At 43.8% G+C, this 19,229-nt stretch overlaps 1 protein-coding gene across 1 annotated transcript in view; it reads left to right on the top strand.

Annotated features, from left to right (window-relative positions):
- Nucleotides 1–8: 8 nt before the first annotated feature.
- The window catches only part of LOC123990659 (midasin-like), a 61,525-nt gene continuing 42,304 nt past the window's right edge, over nt 9–19,229 (top strand). Inside the window, 23 exon segments of the mRNA XM_046291387.1 lie at nt 9–303; nt 650–876; nt 1,166–1,390; nt 1,597–1,704; nt 1,910–2,102; nt 2,356–2,565; nt 6,590–6,721; nt 6,846–6,949; nt 7,040–7,154; nt 7,440–7,633; nt 9,579–9,660; nt 10,139–10,234; nt 10,593–10,705; nt 11,236–11,384; nt 11,488–11,548; nt 11,665–11,879; nt 14,423–14,526; nt 14,633–14,777; nt 14,963–15,059; nt 15,361–15,474; nt 15,628–15,775; nt 18,092–18,199; nt 18,341–18,492. Coding sequence (XP_046147343.1) covers nt 208–303; nt 650–876; nt 1,166–1,390; nt 1,597–1,704; nt 1,910–2,102; nt 2,356–2,565; nt 6,590–6,721; nt 6,846–6,949; nt 7,040–7,154; nt 7,440–7,633; nt 9,579–9,660; nt 10,139–10,234; nt 10,593–10,705; nt 11,236–11,384; nt 11,488–11,548; nt 11,665–11,879; nt 14,423–14,526; nt 14,633–14,777; nt 14,963–15,059; nt 15,361–15,474; nt 15,628–15,775; nt 18,092–18,199; nt 18,341–18,492 — 3,188 coding nt within the window. The 5' untranslated portion in view covers nt 9–207.

Here is a 19,229-nt window from a genome sequence, read left to right as displayed (position 1 = left end):
AAGTGTTTCTGATTTACTCACATGTGGACTGGATTTTAACAGTGACGGGAACGTGCTTACTGTGTTGTGATACAATCTAGACAGACAGACAAGCAAGTGATGCACCTCACGATTTGGTCAACGAAGAATATAACAACACATTACAGTCTTTATCGATTATCGCAAATTTCGCTGTGCATCTCTCTTGCCTAAACGACAAATGATACGATGGAAAATTTAGAATTGAGCCTGTCATCACTGGGTACCATATCCAGACATATTGACAAAAGTCACAACGAACTCAGCAAGTATTTAGCAAAACAGGTAAGATACATTTCTCCGTATGTGTTATAAACACAACAGTGTGTAATATGTTTGTTTTGACCTATTGATAAGTGATGCACCCTATATGTGTACGTGCATATTCCACCCTCTTAAATATGCATTTGTCTATTTACAATCCAAACAATTGCACTGCACCTACACCCCCATCTTAATAAATACAAACGTGACCTAATTACAATTTTGCTCAGAACGCTATTTACATGACATTGATGAATTTCCCTTCAGATTGGAGACATAGCCCACCCATGCCTATAGTTGCCTGGCATGTCCTAATGAATTCAAATGTCAATCTTGACTTACCCCTGATATGTCTTTCTGTCTGTAGATATGGAGCCAGCAGGACAGACAGTGCATTCTAGCTTGTTTGGCTCAGCTTCTTTTGGAGAAGGACTATACTCTGCTTCTCGCCCGCCACCTCCGGCCCCTGATCCTTGACCTGCTGGAGAGGAACGCAGAGAGGATTAAAGCAGATGGCAGGATCAACCATGATCTCCACGAGCGCCTGTGTGTGGCGCTTAGCAAACTCCTCGGTGTCAGTCCCGATGCACAGGCGTAAGTAGTGAACCCTGCATGATCACTGATTAGACATGATGGAAAAACTCTTCATAAACACTAGCTATTTTTTCCATTATCTTCTAAGGGCTTGAAGTGCCATGAAAAAACTGCCAATACTCACTTTATATTTTACTCTGTCAGGGTTTGTATTTTTGAGGATTATTATTAGTATTCTATGAGAAAGGCCAGTATTCAAGCAGTAGAAAATAATCTTTACTACCGATCAGCACTGGCCCACATCAACCACTACTTCTAATAACCTCTGTTGCACTTTCCCCATTGTCAGGTTTGCTGCGAGGTACTTCAATGATGCCCCTCCAGTGTTCCAGAGGCTCTTCTTCACCAGTGAAGAGTCCTCGTCTGTCCAGTACGGCCCCAGGAGGATGAAACTGCGGGACTTGATGGGCGCTACTCTCCGCTTCCTCCAGAGTGACTGTACCAAGTTCCGAGTCCTCTGGGACTGGAGTGCTTGCGTGTCTCAGCTACTCACCAGCGACGTCATGGTTCGAGGGTGTGTATCTACCTTGTCTACCATTCCCTCAGTATCTATTCTCTCTCAGACCCTACGACAGACTAGCGTCCTATCCAGGAGTGTACTTGTACATCAAGCTGCCTCGCGCTACAGAAACAGGCTGGATGCTTTGATTGATGTTTTTACAGCTGTCTGTATTCATATGAAGTCAAGCTTAGTGATCTTCTGGATTCTTTCCCGTTTAGTTACACTGCCCAGTGTCTGGCTCTGGTGTCTCAAATGACTGATAATCAGAAAACCATCTTCTTGAGAAAGGTGCTGTCGAGTGATGAGATTCTGCACATGAAGATAAAGTATGTGCATTTCTATTGGACTGATTTTGAACACTGTTGAAGATTGGTGGACGTTGATTGAGATGGATGAATAAAGTTTTTTTGCATGTTATTATAATGCACACATTGTAAACTCAAATGTAGACTTGCATGTCTTCACAGATTGCAGATATGAATACAATGTTCAGTTTATAACCTTTGCTTTTATCGGCTTATAAACACACAGGTCACTGGAGGAGACTCAGCAGTTGGAGGTAGAGAAGGCCCTGGTGCTTGCTAACCAGGGCACTGTAATGTGGCGCCAGGAGAAGGTGAACAAGTTCACCCGGGGCCAGGTGGTGTCAGAGGACCTGTCCCAGACCGTGGTGGCTGTCTGTGGGGTGGTATTACCTAGGATCGCCCCAAAACAGACAGAGCAGGTAAGACTTCCTATCGTGGTCCCAGATCTGTTTGTGCTTTTGCCTACTCCATTGTTATTGGCAAGCTATTTGGAATGGCAATTCCATTAGTAGTTGGCAGGAGAGCAGAAACAGACTGGTAGCCAGTCTAACGACCTCCTGCTTAAAGTTAGAGATTGATTGTTTGTGAAATACTATGGAATATATGGTTCAAACTACATCAGTGGTGTTGATTTGATAGGTGGCATTACATTTGTTCTCTTACTAACTCTAGGGTAACCTAAAACATCTGGTGCTAGTGGACTCAACCTGCCGCAACCTGCGGAGACTGGCCATGGCCGTGGCATCCCAGAAGGCTGTTCTTTTGGAAGGGCCCATTGGATGTGGTAAAACAGCCCTGGTGGAATTCTTGGCTGCAGTGACCGGACATACCAAAACACCAGAGATTCTCAAAGTTCAACTTGGGGATCAAACTGACAGCAAAGTAAGTGCAGTGATCCAATGTAGCAATCTATAAAATATACAGTACCAGTCAAAGGTTTAGACATTCAGTTGAAGTCGGAAGGTTACATACACTTAGGTTGGAGTCATTAAAACTCGTTTTTCAACCACTCCACAAATTTCTTCTTCGGGATGCAAGCCTCCCCCTTTTTCCTCCAAACATAACAATGGTCATTACGGCCAAACAGTTCCATTTTTGTTTCATCAGACCAGAGGACATTTCTCCAAAATACGATATTTGTCCCTATATATATAGTTGCAAACCGTAGGCTGGCTTTTTTCCTGGTGGTTTTGAAGCAGTGGCTTCTTCCTTGCTGAGCGCCCTTTCAGGTTATATCGATATAGGACTCGTTTTACTGTGGACATAGATACTTTTGTACCTGTTTCCGCCAGCATCTTCACATGGTCCTTTGCTGTTGTTCTGGGATTCATTTGCACTTTTGGCACCAAAGTACGTACATCTCTAGGAGACAGAACGTGTGTCCTTCCTGAGTGGTATGACGGCAGCGTGGTCCCATGGTGTTTAAACTTGCATACTATTGTTTGTACAGATGAACGTGGTACCTTCAGGCATTTGGACATTTCTCCCAAGGATGAACCAGACTTGTGGTCTTGGCTGATTGCTTTTGATTTTCCCATGATGTCAAGCAAAGAGGCACTGAGTTTGAAGATAGGCCTTGAAATACATCCACAGGTACACCTCCAATTGACTCACATTATGTCAATTAGCCTATCAGAAGTTTCTAAAGCCATTTCCAAGCTGTTTCAAGGCACAGTCAACTTAGCGTATGTAAACTTCTAACCCACTGGAATTTTGATACAATGAATTATAAGTGAAATAATCTGTCTGTAAACAATTGTTGGAAAAATTACTTGTGTAATGCACAAAGTAGATGTCCTAACCGACTTGCCAAAACTATAGTTTGTTAACAAGAACACCATCCCAAACGTGAAGCACTGGGATTACAGCATCATGTTGTGGGGGTGCTTTGCTGCAGGAGGGGCAGAACTGAAGAAGTGTGTGTGTGAGCAAGGAGGCCTACAAACCTGACTCCATTACACCAGATCTGTCAGGATGAATGGGCCAAAATTCACCCAACTTATTGTGGGAAGCTTGTGGAAGGCTACCCAAAATGTTTGACCCAAGTTGAACAATTTAACGGCAATGCTACCAAATACTAATTGAGTGTATGTAAACTTCTGACCCACTGGGAATGTGATGAAAGATTTTTAATATCTTAAATAAATCATTCTCTCTACTATTATTCTGACATTTCACATTCTTAAAATAAAGTGGTGATCCTAATTGACCTAATACAGGGAATTTTTACTCTGATTAAATGTCAGGAATTGTGAAAAACTGAGTTTAGATGTATTTGGTTAAGGTGTATGTAAACTTTCGACTTCAACTGTACCGACTCATTCAATTGTTTTTCTTTATCTTTACTGTTTTCTACATTGTAGAATAATAGTGAAGACATTAAAACTATGAAATAACACGTGGAATCATAAAATACAATTTAAAAAACCTTTATCTAGGCAAATCAGTTAAGATCAAATTTTCAATGATGTTCTAGGAACAGTGGGTTAACTGCCTTTGTCAGGGGCAGAACAACAGATTTGACCTTGTCTGCTCAGGGATATGATCTAGCAACCTTTCGGTTACTGGCCCAGTGCTCTAACCACTTGGCTACATGTCGCCCCATATGTATCATCAATCATGTAGTAACCAAAATAGTATTTTATATTTGAGCTTCTTCAAAGTAGCCACCCTTTGCCTTGATGACAGCTTTGCACACTTTTGGCATTATCTCAACTAGCTTCATGAAGTGCATTTCAATTAACATGTGTACTTTTTTAAATAATTGATTTTCTGCTTAATGCATTTGAGCCAATCAGTTGTTGTGGCACGGTAGGGGTGCTATACAGAAGATATCCCTATTTAGTAAAAGACCATGTCCATATTATGGCAAAAGCAGCTCAAATAAACAAAGCAAAATAACAGACCATCATTACTTTAAGACATGCAGGTCAGTTAATCCGGAACATTTCAAGAACTTTTCAAGTTTCTTCAAGCGCAGTCGCAAAAACCATCAAGCTCTATGATAAAACTGGATCTCATGAGGACTGCCATAGGAAAGGAAGACCCAGAGTTACCTCTGCTGCAGAGGACTCTACTCAGCAAACTGGATGCAGTTTATCACAGTGCCATCCGTTTTGTTACTAAAGCACCTTATACCACCCACCACTGCGACCTGTATGCTCTAGTCGGCTGGCCCTGCTACATATTCATCGCCAGGCCCACTGGCTCCAGGTCATTTACAAGTCCATGCTAGGTAAAGCTCTGCCTTATCTCAGTTCACTGGTCACGATGGCAACACCCACCCGTAGCACACGCGCTCCAGCAGGTGTATCTCACTGATCATCCCTAAAGCCAACACTTCATTTGGCCGCCTTTCGTTCCAGTTCTCTGCTGCCTGTGACTGGAACGAATTGCAAAAATTGCTGAAGTTGGAGACTTTTATCTCCCTCACCAACTTCCAACATCTGCTATCTGAGCAGCTAACCGATCGCTGCAGCTGTACATAGTCTATCGGTAAATAGCCCACCCATTTTTACCTACCTCATCCCCATACAGTTTATATTTATTTACTTTTCTGCTCTTTTGCACACCAATATCTCTACCTGTACATGACCATCTGATCATTTATCACTCCAGTGTTAATCTGCAAAATTGTAATTATTCGCCTACCTCCTCATGCCTTTTGCACACAATGTATATAGACTCTCCTTTTTTCTACTGTATTATTGACTTGTTTACTCCATGTGTAACTCTGTTGTCTGTTCACACTGCTATGCTTTATCTTGGCCAGGTCGCAGTTGCAAATGAGAACTTGTTCTCAACTAGCCCACCTGGTTAAATAAAGGTGAAATATTTTTGTTTTTAAGTTCATTAGAGTTAACTGCCTCAGAAATTGCGGCCCAAATACATACTTCACAGAGTTCAAGTAACAGACAAATCTCAACATCAAATGTTCGGAGGAGACTGCGTGAATCAGGACTTCATGGTCAAATTGCTGCAAAGAAACCATGACTAAAGGACACCAATAAGAAGAAGAGACTTGCTTGGGCCAAGAAACACCAGCAATGGACATTACACCAATGGAAATCTGTACTTTTGGTCTGAGTCCAAACTTGAGATTTTTGGTTCCAACCACTGTGTCTTTGTGAGACGCAGAGTAGGTGAATGGATGATCTCTACATGTGTGGTTCCCACCGTGAAGCATAGAGGAGGTGGTTTGGGGGTGCTTTGCTGGTGACACTGTCAGAGATTTATTTAGAATTGAAGGCACACTTAACCAGTATGGCTACCTCAGCATTCTGCATCGATACGCCATCCCATCTGGTTTGCGCTTCGTGGGACTTTCATTTGTTTTCAACAGGACAATGACCCAACACACCTCCGGGCTGTGTAAGGGCTATTTGACCAAGAAGTAGAGTGATGGAGTGCTGCTTCAGATGACCTGGCCTCCACAATCACCTAACCTCAACTCAACTGAGAGTGTTTGGAATGAGTCGGACTGCAGAGTGAAAGAAAAGCAGTCAGCCAAGTGCTCAGCATATGTGGGAACTCCTTCAAGACTTTTCAATACTTTTTTGGAAAAGCATTCCAGGTGAAGCTGGTTGAGAGAATGCCAAGTGTGTGTAAAGCTGTCATCAAGGCAAAGGGTGGCTGCTTTGAAGAATCTCATACAATATATTTTGATTTGTTTAACACTTTATTGGTTACTAGTACTTGTATTATTTCATAGTTTTGATGTCTTCACTATTATTCTACTATCTAGAAAATAGTAAAAATAAAGAAACCCTTGAATGAGTAGGTGTGTCCAAACTTTTGACTGGTACTTTATATTTTTCCTGGAACACTAGTGTCGTCCTCTGAGCGCATTCTACTGTTTTTGAACGGTTGATAGGAATGATCTAATCTCTTTGCTGCTTTATTGCAGATGTTGCTTGGGATGTATCGCTGTACTGATATCCCAGGGAAGTTTGTATGGCAGCCAGGTTCCCTGACACAGGCTGTCTCTAAAGGACATTGGATTCTGTTGGAGGACATTGACCATGCTCCTCTGGACGTGGTGGGTTTTTGCACAGCTGAATCACGCATGGAATTACATGAAGTGACCTGTTAATGTAGTTATTACTGTAGTAGTAGGTTCAAGGCTACAAGGTATTTTATCAAATGAGTTGTATGCCTTGCAGATATCTGTACTCCTTCCCTTGATGGAGAATAAACAGCTGATGATCCCAGGACGGGAGGACTGCATTGAAGTGGCTCCAGGCTTCCAATTCTTTGCTACGAGAAGGTAAGAATGTCATGTGGCCCACGTGTGACCCAATGAATATCATCCTCCTTTTACACAGAAAATAACTGTGATGTTTGTGTGTATCTGTAGAATGTTCCACAGTGCCGGAGGCTGGTACAGGCCACAGAACACCCACGCAGCTCTCTTGGACAAGTACTGGACTAAACTACAGATTGGAAACATGGCACGAGAGGAACTGAAGAAGGTGAGACGACTGAGGACATGCTCCAATGGAGTCCACATCAATTCCCTGTGGTCTATAAAATGACCAGTGTATCCTCTGTTTCAAGTGTGGTTTTTTTCTGGTATGATGTACTACAGAATCCTAATCGCACTGTACTTTATAACCAGTTGTATCTTACAAATGAAGTTCCTGAAGCTAACAGTCGTGTTGTTCTTTGCCTTTGGAAACTTGGATATAATTTGCAATTGAAACATTGTTTTAATTCTCTTTAAATCTCTCTTTAACTGTTGTTCTTTGCCTGTGCAGGTGCTGGTGAACCGGTACCCTAACCTAACGGTTGTGGTGGAGCGCCTACTCGACATCTACTGCCAGCTGACTGGAGAGAGGCACCCTGACCCGGTGGCACTGGGCCACACAGACCTTATTCATGCACCAGAGGTGTCTCATCACAGGCTGGAGGACAAGACCACATCCCTGGAGGGGAGGGGACTGTCACTGAGGTAATGGCATGCTATGGCTGCTATCATGTTATGTTGTGTTGCTACCATGCTGTGTTGTCATGTGTTGCTGCATTGCTATGTTGTTGTCTTAGGTCTCCCTTTATGTTGTGTTGTCTCTCTTGTTGTGATGTGTGTGTTGATCTGTATATATATTGTGTTTATTTTTAATCCCAGGACCCCATCCTCGCAGGAGGCCTTTTGGTAGGCCGTCAGTGTTAATAAGAATTTGTTCTTAACTGACTCACCTAGTTAAATACAATAAAAATATATGCTCTTATTTTCAGCTCCCCCCTTTTATTTACCTTTAGCTTTTCTGTCTCATTTTGTAGCAATGAGCAATTTATTTCTGTTCAGTTCTCATGGTTTATCTGATTCCCACCATAGGTGTCTATACACAATATTTTTTCTGCTGCATTGAAAGATGACACTGTCTCTCTGCCAGTATGAACTGGTGATGAACTCATTGTCATGATTCCCTAGCTGCTCAGATCTACAGTAATGGTCAAGCCCCAGATACAGGTAAACCCAGCGGCCCCATCCATCCCACCACATGCGTCCCAGAGCAGAGGTGGGTTGTGGGGTTTACATTAGGATCTGCACTGGCCCACTGGGAGATGAAATGACCAGGCAGCTAGCCCTCAGGACTTTAATTAGCTTTCCACTGGGTGCTGCTGCCTGCGATCGATGGCCCATCGATTGGACCGTTCTTTTCTATAGAGCTGGATCCACAGATGCTAGACGTTACACCAGGACAGCCCTTATCATTAGGTAACCAGTTCAGACCTGATCCTCTCATTTTGTGGAGGCCACTTGTTTTTCACCCATTTGTAAGAGTTCATACTGGGAATACCTGTGTGTACGTGTTGGGCTCAGGGCTTTTCCCTTGGTGTAAAATCAAATCAAAATGTGAGCATGTTGTTCCATACGCCGCTGTGGGCCACTTGGATAATTATACATTTTAGAGCTGCATGCATCACTGCAGTTAATGTACATACTGAATGTCGTTTTCATTTGAGTTTGCAACCTGGCCTACTAAGCTCTTATGTAGGTCAGGACAGAATGTAGGTCAGGACAGCGCTATTGGATCAACTGTTTCTCAGGTGAATCTTTTCTCCAATCATTGATGGAAAACTTAACCTGGTCCTAAATCTGTATGTCCTTAAGCCAACTCCTCTGTTTATCATTGCCATATTTATGTAACCCAGGGCTCTTCAACCCTGTTCCGTCCTGTAGATTTTCCCTCCAACCTTAATCTAGCACACCTGATTCTAATAATATAGTGGTTGATAAAGTGAATCAGGTTAGTTACAACTGTGGTTGGAGTGAAAACCTACAGGAGGGTAGTTCTCCAGGAACAGGGTTGGAGTGAAAACCTACAGGAGGGTAGCTCTCCAGGAACAGGGTTGGAGTGAAAACCTACAGGAGGGTAGCTCTCCAGGAACAGGGTTGGAGTGAAAACCTACAGGAGGGTAGTTCTCCAGGAACAGAGTTGGAGTGAAAACCTACAGGAGGGTCGTTCTCCAGGAACAGGGTTGGAGTGAAAACCTACAGGAGGGTAGCTCTCCAGGAACAGGGTTGGAGTGAAAACCTACAGGAGGGTAGCTCTCCAGGAACAGGGTTGGAGTGAACTTACAGGAGGGTAGCTCTCCAGGAACAGGGTTGGAGTGAACCTACAGGAGGGTAGCTCTCCAGGAACAGGGTTGGAGTGAACCTACAGGAGGGTAGCTCTCCAGGAACAGGGTTGGAGTGAACCTACAGGAGGGTAGCTCTCCAGGAACAGGGTTGGAGTGAACCTACAGGAGGGTAGCTCTCCAGGAACAGGGTTGGAGTGAACCTACAGGAGGGTAGCTCTCCAGCAACAGGGTTGGAGTGAACCTACAGGAGGGTAGCTCTCCAGGAACAGGGTTGGAGAGCCCTTATGTAACCTCTACTCTATATTTTACAGAGACCTGCTGAAATGGTGTGAGAGGATCAGCAGTAACTTTGACAGCACCTCGTCTGCCACCGCTCAACATGTCTTCTTAGAGGTGAGCCTCGAGTCACAGCAGCACAGGCTGTCATTGCAATGTTGTCACCCTCCTGCCATTGTTTACTATGTTAAAGAAGCTTTCGGGCTTGAACTGTTGTTCACCACGGATAATTCTGAACTTGTCTCTTAGAACTCTGTGGCTATGTAGAACTGGCAAGGTTAGACTCTGTTAAGGTTATTACCTAATCTATGTTAGGATGGAAAATCATTTAGCTGTAATAGGGCTCGATGTGTTCAACACTTTTTTCGTGGCTCTTTAGGGTTAGCCTCCTGAACCAGAACTGACTGTGGATTGGGTTGGTTGAACAAAGCTAGTTTAGTATGGACTGCGAATAGATTCATTGAGTTAGCACAATCCATATTTGAATGGAAAATCAATGTAGCTGTAACAGTGTCAGAAACTTTTAACAATTTGCCGCCCAAAAAAAGAATGCTCTTGTTGACTATACTGTTTTGTGGCTTTCACCCCCTTTTAGGCCCTAGACTGCTTTACAGCTATGCTATCCCGACCAGAGAGGAGGCTGTGCATGGCTGAGGTCATCGGGAGCAAGCTCAACATCTCCAAAGAGAAGGCAAGTCCAGCATCACTGCAAATGATGGGCCTCTGCTGACAGTATATCAAAACCAGTTCAGTACTGATGTACAAGTTTGTCGTACTTTAGGACATGATGTATGATCTACAGTCTCCTGACATAGAGCTAGTCCCAAATGGCACTCTATTCCCTATATAGGGCACTACTTTTGACCAGAGCCCTTGAGTGCCATTTGCCACGTGTGCTTTATTGGACTCAGACATGGTGATGGTTGTTGACTGTTGACATGATGGTTGTGTGCATAGAAATAAGAATACATGAATTAATTCTTATTTCTAAGGTTAGAACTTCCAAGCCATTCTATTAATTCTTATTTCTATGGTCGTTTGCCTCTCAGGCTGCACATTTCTGCCAGATGTACCAGCCTGGCATCTCTGTCACAGAGCTGGAGGCTTTGGTGGGCAGAGTGACCCTGGAACGGAAGCAGAACGAAGTGGTCCGCATCTGCAAGTAAGTCAGCGGAATGTGTGACCCTAAATCGAATTAGTTGCCATCTGATGTACCGCAATTTGTTAGTCAATTAAGTACCCGGCCACATAAGGGTTAGTAGTCCGATATTTGCCTGGCAGCTGTCGCTTATGGAACACACTGAGTCAGGCTGCCAGCCCTGCCAGTCTGTGCCCGTAACCTGTCTGTTTAGACAATATGGACGTTACTGTCGCTTTGCCAGGCCCAACACTTACCCAGCCAAATAGACTCCCGCTGGTTGATTGAATAAACATTGAATTGATCCCTAACTACACACTTTGATAAACCAACAAATATTCCAGTCCTCAGCATATGACTAAAATCAAAAACCCTACAGCAGAAAGGCACCTTTGGAAATCTACAATTGGGGGGGAACAAAAAAGTATATTTGTTGATGAATGTATTATTAATAGATATTTTGACCTGGTTTCAAATATATGCATGTTGAAATTGTTGTAGGTAAAATTTGAGTAAAAGTGTAACCTAACCTATGTGTATCTCAATGTGCACAGTGAGAAGCAGACATTTGCTGCCACGCGGCCCTCTGCAGTGCTTTTGGAACAGCTAGCAGTGTGTGTTACCCAGGGCGAGCCCATTCTGTTGGTCGGAGAGACTGGCACGGGCAAGACATCCACTGTGCAGTACCTGGCTGGAATCACTGGTGAGATGCAACACTCTGCCAGAAAGCTTCTCTCAGACAACATGGTATAGGGGTACCCACTAACCAACACCTATGTACCCCTTCTCTCTCGCTCCCTCTCTAGGACACAGGTTACGGGTGGTGAATATGAACCAGCAGAGTGATACAGCTGACCTGCTAGGAGGGTAAGGGAATTAGTCCTTTCTTGTATGAACTTACACCTATACCAGCATATTCAGACAGGGATATTACCCTGGCCTGCATTGGTACTGAGTAGGCATATTCTCTTCCCTGATCTAAGGTATAAACCAGTGGACCACAAGCTGATCCTGCTGCCCCTGCGCGAGGCCTTCGAGGACGTGTTCTCCCAGACGTACTCCCGCAAGCAGAACCTGACCTTCCTGGGCCACGTGCAGACCTGCTTCAGAGGCAAGCGCTGGCAGGACCTCCTTAAGCTCATGGACCACGTTTGCAAGTCGGCCCTCAACAAGTCGGAGCTGCAGGAAAAAAACAATGGTACCACCACACTCTTTAGATATTGTTGGCATCCCCAAATGACACCCTATTCCCTAATGGGCGGCATGGTAGCCTAGTGGTTAGAGCGTTGGACTAGTAACCGGAAGGTTGCAAGTTCAAACCCCTGAGCTGACAAGGTACAAATCTGTCGTTCTGCCCCTGAACCCACTGTTCCTAGGCCGTCATTGACAATAAGAATTTGTTCTTAACTGACTTGCCTAGTTAAATAAAGGTAAAATAAAAAATAATGGCTTCAGAAAGTTTTCATATCCCTTGACTTATTCCACATTTGTGGTGCCTGAATTCAGAATTGATTACATTTTTTAAATAATGTTTTTATCTGCGTACAATACCCCATAGTGACAGTGAAAACATGTTTTTAGAAATGTTAGAACATTATTCACATAAATATTCACACCCCTGAGTCAATACTGTAGAAGCACCTTTGGCAGTGATTACAGTTGTAAGTCTTTCTGGGTATGTCTCAAATAATTTTCCACAACTGGATTGTACAACATTTGCCCATTTTATTATTTTTAAACTTAATCAAGCTCTGTCAAATTGGTTGTTGATGATTGCTTGACAACCATTTTCAGTTCTTGATTTTTTTTTGTTCTCTAGATTTTCAGGTACAGTTGAAGTCGGAAGTTTACATACACTTAGGTTGGATTCATTAAAACTTGTTTTTCAACCACTCTGCAAATTTCTTGATAACAAACTAGAGTTTTGGCAAGTTGGTTAGGACATCTACTTTGTGCATGACACAAGTCATTTTTCCAACAATTGTTTACAGACAGATTATTTCACTTATTCACTGTATCACAATTCCAGTGGGTCAGAACTTTACATACACTAAATTGACTGTGCCTTGAAACAGCTTGGTAAATTCCATAAAATTATGTCATGGCTTTAGAAGCTTCTGATAGGCCAATTGACATCATTTGAGTCAATTGGAGGTGTACCTGTGGGTATTTCAAGGCCTACCTTCAAACTCAGTGCCTCTTTGCTTGACATCATGGGGAAATCAAAAGCAATCAGCCAAGACCTCAGAAACAAAATTGTAGACTTCCACAAGTCTGTTACATCCTTGGGAGCAATTTCCAAATGCCTGAATGTACCACATTCATCTGTACAAACAATAGTACGGAAGTATAAACAGCATGGGACCACACAGCCGTTATACCGCGTGGGACCACGCAGCCGTCATACCGCTCAGGAAGGAGACGCGTTCTGCCTCCTGGAGATGAACGTACTTTGGTGTGAAAAGTGCAAATCAATCCCAGAACAACAGCAAAGGACCTTGTGAAGATGCTGGTAGAAACAGGTACAAAAGTAACCTGATAGGCCGCTCAGCAAGGAAGAAGCCGCTGCTCCAAATCCGCCATAAAAAAGCCAGACTACGGTTTGCAACTGCACAAGGGGACAAAGATCGTACTTTTTGGAGGAATGTCTTCTGGTCTGATGAAACAAAAATAGAACTGTTGGCCATAATGACCTTCGTTATGTTTGGAGGAAAAAGAGGGAGGCTTGCAACCTGACTGGGAATGTGATGAAAGAAATAAAAGCTGAAATAAATCATCTCTTTCACATTCTTAAAATAAAGTGGTGATCCTAACTGACCTAAGACAGGGAATTTGTACTAGAATTAAATGTCAGGAATTGTGAAACACTGAGTTTAAATATATTTGGCTAAGGTGTATGTAAACCTCCGACTTCAACTGTATATTTTAAGTCAAAACTGTAAGTCGGCCACTGAGGAACATTCACTGTCTTGGTAAGCAACTCCAGAGTAGATTTGGCCTTGTATTTTAGGTTATTGTCCTTATTTCGTGCCTTGTTGCACACAGGAGGCATGTTTTGAATATTTTTATTATGTGCAGGCTTCCTTCTTTTCATTCTGTTAATTAGGTTAGTTTTGTGGAGTAACTACAATGTTGTTGATCCATCCTCAGTTTTCTCATATCGCTGCCATTCAATTCTGGATTTGGCCTCATGGTGAAATCCCTGAGCGGTTTCCTTCCTCTCCGGCAACTGAGCTAGGAAGGACGGCTGTATATTTGTAGTGACTGGGTGTTTTGATACACCTTCCAAAGTGTAATAACTTCACCAAGTTCAAAGTGCTTTAAAAAAAACAGTTGTCCTTCTTTAAAACCTCCATGGTCTTTGTGGTCGAATCTGTGCTTGAAATTCACTGCTTGACAGAGGGACCTTACAGATAATTTAATATGTGAGGTACAAAGATGAGGTAGTCATTCAAAAATCATGTTAAACACTATTATTGCATACAGAGTACATGAACTTTAATTAACTTTAAATCCAGACTGTAACATAACTGAATGTGGAAAAAATCAAGGGGTGTGAATACTTTTGGAAGGCACTGTAGTGCATCATATAGATAATAGTGTTGCCATTTGGAAAACAACCAAAGGAAGTACCTTCATTCCTTCTTGTCTTGAATAGCTTACTCCTACTCTCACTGTGACAGAAATGTGAGTGTTGCCTTAGGCTGTTCTCAATCTGTTTTTGTGTGCTGGTTTCCCCAGCCGCCTTGTTGCAGGAGCAGTGGGAAACCCTGGCCGTGAGGCTGGCTCAGACACAGCAGCAGATCAGAGCCTGTGAGACCGCACTGGTCTTTGCCTTTGTAGAGGTAAATGTTTTCCTAAATTGTCTCTCTCTCACACACACACACACACACTACATATCCCTGTTGACCACCAACCTGCTGTGATTTTAAACTGTGTGTGTCTCTACAGGGGACTCTGGCCCAGGCGGTGAAGAAGGGAGAGTGGATCCTGCTGGATGAGATGAACCTGGCTGCAGCAGAGACTCTGGAGTGTCTGAGTGGCCTGCTGGAAGGCACCGCCGGCTCTCTGGTGCTGCTGGACCGCGGAGACACTGGTGAGGCGCCCACTGCTCTCCATAGCATGTTATAACACTTTATATCACTGTTGCATTACGTGTAATAAATTGCATATTGTTATTGTCATGGCTTTGGTCATAAAGGTATTAACTGATTATGACCTTGGAAATATGATCACTTTGATGCTGCTACTGGAATTATTATTATTATTATTTTTGTACAGAGCCCCTGGTTCGCCATCCAGACTTCCGCCTCTTTGCCTGCATGAACCCAGCGACTGACGTGGGGAAGAGGAACCTGCCCCTGGGCATTCGGAACAGGTTAGAACATGGGCTGTGCTGGCCTGGAGTTTGACTGAAATGTCTTTAACTTATGAGCATACTGGCAAACCTACTACCTTATCAGGATCTGGCAGCCCAACTAGCTGTTCGGGATCTGGCGGCCCAACTAGCTGTTCGGGATCTGGCGGCCCAACTAGCTGTTCGGGATCTGGCGGCCCAACTAGCTGTTCGGGATCTGGCGGCCCAACTAGCTGTTCGGGATCTGGCGGCCCAACTAGCTGTTCGGGATCTGGCGGCCCAACTAGCTGTGGTTTGACATGCTGCTCTCTTTCTTTCCCAGGTTCACTGAGCTGTATGTGGAGGAGCTGGAGAATGAGGGAGACCTGCGCATCCTGGTGTCTGACTACCTGAAAGGCCTGAACCCCAATAAGAACGTCATCAACGGGATTATAAGGTCAGGGGTCAGATTACATACTGTCCTCAGTCATATGCATCACGTGGCTCATCAAGTTTCCACAAAGTCACGTTGAATGTAATGTCATATTGATTGCTGATTTGATTGATTAATTGATATATTTTAATAAAAAATATGTATTTGCTGCTGCAGCTTTTACCTGACGGTGCGTAAGGAGGCTACCTCCAAACTGGTGGACGGGACTGGACACCATCCCCACTACAGCCTGCGTACCCTCTGCAGGGCACTGAAGTATGTGGCAGCCAACCCCTGCTACAGCGTCCAGCGCTCTCTCTACGAGGTAGGAGGCCAGAGCTCTCCCAGCATTGATTTCGACATCCTTTATATTGACTAAATAAGCATACAGTGCATTCGGAAATTATTCAGGCCCCTTGACTTTTTCCACATTTTGTTACGTTACAGCTTTATTCTCAAATTGATTAAAACAAAACATCTCATCAATCTACACACAATACCCATAATGGCAAAACAAAAACAGATTTTTATTTATTTTTGCTAATTTATTCAAAATAAACAACAGCAGTACCTTATTTACACAAGTATTCAGACCCTTTGCTATGAGACTCTTAAATTGAGCTCAGGTGCATCCTGTTTCCATTGATCATCCTTGAGGTGTTTCTACAACTTGATTGGAGTCCACCTGTGGCAAATTCAATTGATTGGACATCATTTGGGAAGGCATACACTTGTCTACATAAGGTCACGCAGTTGGCCATGTATGTCAGAGCAAAAACCAAGTCATGATGTTGAAGTCATTGTCCGTAGAGCTCCGAGACAGGATTGTGTCGAGGCACAGATCTGGGGAAGGGTACCAAAACATTTCTGCAGCATTTAAGGTCCCCAAGAGCACAGTGGCCTCCATTCTTAAATGCAAGAAGTTTGGAACCACCAAGACTCTCCCTAGAGCTGGCTGCCTGGCAAAACTGAGTAATCGGAGGAGAAGGGCCTTGGTCAGGGATGTGACAAAGAACCCAATGGTCACTTGGACAGAGCTCCAGAGTTCCTCTGTGGAGATGGTTGCCCTTCCGGAAAGTTCTCCCATCTCTGCAACACTCCACCAATCAGGCCTTTATGGTAGAGTGGCCATACATAAGCCACTCCTCAGTAAATGACACATGACAGCCTGCTTGGAGTTTGCCAAAAGGTAACTAAAGGACTCTCAGACCATGAGAAACAAGATTCTCTGGTCTGATGAAACCAAGATTGAACTCTTTGGCCTGAATGCCAAGCATCACATCTGGAGGAAATATGGCACCATCTCTACGGTGAAGCATGGTGGTGGCAGCATCATGTTGTGGGCAGGTTTTTCAGCGGCAGGGACTGGGAGACTAGTCAGGATTGAGAGAAAGATGAACATAGCAAAGTACACAGAGATCCTTAATGAAAACCTGCTCAGGACCTCAGACTGAGGTGGAGGTTCACGTTCCAACAGGACAACGACCCTCAGTACACAGCCAAGACAACGCATGTGTGGCGTCTGGACAAGTCTCTGAATGTCCTTGAGTGGCCCAGCCAGAGCCCGGACTTGAACCAGATCAAACATTTCTTGAGAGCCCTGAAAATAGCTGTACAGCTATGCTGCTCATCAAACCTGACAGCGCTTGAGAGGATCTGCAGGGAAGGATGGGAGAAACTCCCCAAATGCAGGTGTGCAAAGCTTGTAGCGTTATATCAATGACGATTCAAGGATGTAATCGCTGCCAAAGGTGCTAAAACAAAGTAAAGGGCCTGAATACTAAAGTAAAGGGTAAAGGGCCTGAATACTAAAGTAAAGGCTAAAGGGCCTGAATACTAAAGTAAAGGCTAAAGGGTCTGAATACTAAAGTAAAGGCTAAAGGGCCTGAATACTAAAGTAAAGGCTAAAGGGTCTGAATACTAAAGTAAAGGCTAAAGGGTCTGAATACTAAAGTAAAGGCTAAAGGGCCTGAATACTAAAGTAAAGGCTAAAGGGCCTGAATACTAAAGTAAAGGCTAAAGGGCCTGAATACTAAAGTAAAGGCTAAAGGGCCTGAATACTAAAGTAAAGGCTAAAGGGCCTGAATACTAAAGTAAAGGCTAAAGGGCCTGAATACTAAAGTAAAGGCTAAAGGGCCTGAATACTAAAGTAAAGGCTAAAGGGCCTGAATACTAAAGTAAAGGCTAGGGCCTGAATACTAAAGTAAAGGGCCTGAATACTAAAGTAAAGGCTAAAGGGTCTGAATACTAAAGTAAAGGCTAAAGGGCCTGAATACTAAAGTAAAGGCTAAAGGGTCTGAATACTAAAGTAAAGGCTAAAGGGTCTGAATACTAAAGTAAAGGCTAAAGGGTCTGAATACTAAAGTAAAGGCTAAAGGGTCTGAATACTTATGTTGATGTGATTTTCTTTTTTTAATGCATTTGCAAAAAATTCTAAATCAGTTTTTGGTTTGTCTGTATAGGTTATTGTGTGTAGATTGATGGGGGAATATTTAATCCATTTTAGAATAAAGCTGTCATGTTAAAAAGTCGGGGTCTGAATAGTTTCCTGAATGCACTGTATATTGATATCCTTAGTAACTTCATTGATTGGAAAATGGGTTCAGATGTGACCTGATTCTCCATCGGTCTCTTTTTCCAGGGCTTCTGTTTGAGTTTCCTTACCCAGCTGGACCGCAGCTCCCATCCAATGGTCCAGAAACTGCTGTGTCAACACATCATGGGGGGAAACATCAAGTGTCTGAAGCAGGTAATACTGCAGGCCTGTAATATGACTTTATTGATTCCATATTTGTATTAATTGAGATCGATGGATAATTAAGAAGAAGCTTAATAATTCCTCAATATGAGATTCCTCAGTAGACATGGTTCTCCCTGTGTTTCCCCACAGCCCATCCCGGAGCCCACGGGGCGGCCCTGCATTCAGATGGAGGGCTACTGGGTATCCCAGGGGGAGATGGAGCCGGCTCTGGACCCCAGCTACATCCTCACCACCTCCGTCAAGCTTAACCTGCGTGACCTGGCCAGGGTGGTGTCTGCTGGGTAGGAAAACTGAGCTCCCCTTTCTGCTGTCCCCCGTCCCCCTGGATCTATCAGTCAACCTAGTCAATACCTGTGGTACAGTCCTAGTAGCCACTGTCTGTTGTATCGTCAACCTGTTGCTGGCACAATGAGCGTCACATGAGTTGTATTGGCTAATATTGGTTGTGTCATCACTGCTGCCATAAAGATGACATGACTTTCCCACATTGCTGCTGCTGTTGTTGTGGTAGAGAGTAGTTGCCATGACCTCGCCACAGGTCAATTGTTTCTCTGTCCTTCATTACGAGGTTAATTTAGTCTTATCTGGACACATGGGCTGTGTCCCAAATGGCACCCTATTCCCTACACAGTGCACTAATCCCTAGGCTCTGGTCAGAATTTGTGCACTAGGGAATAGGGTGCCATTAGGGATGCATACATGACCTCCACACTTCAGTCCAAGGAAAATCAATTGCACAATTGAAACACAGCTAAAAACAGACACTACCCAATTCTACACGACCTCACCACAGGTCAATTCTACACGACCTCACCACAGGTCAGTCGTCCCCAGTAAGTACTTGGTTGTTTTTCTGCCCTTCTTCTCTGGACATAGTCAGCGTCCCAAATGGCACCCTAGTAGTGCACTAGGGAAAGGGTGCCATTTGGGACAAATCCATGACCTCTACACTTGAGGTCAGCCAATTCCTCTTCCACTAAGTGCACATTGAAACACAGACACGAACCGGCTCTACTAG

The sequence above is a fragment of the Oncorhynchus gorbuscha genome, linkage group LG12 (assembly GCF_021184085.1).
Source record: "Oncorhynchus gorbuscha isolate QuinsamMale2020 ecotype Even-year linkage group LG12, OgorEven_v1.0, whole genome shotgun sequence".
Classification (NCBI taxonomy): domain Eukaryota; kingdom Metazoa; phylum Chordata; class Actinopteri; order Salmoniformes; family Salmonidae; genus Oncorhynchus; species Oncorhynchus gorbuscha.
The sequence above is the reverse complement of the archived record's forward strand: the minus strand, read 5'-3'. Positions and strand labels throughout refer to the sequence as shown.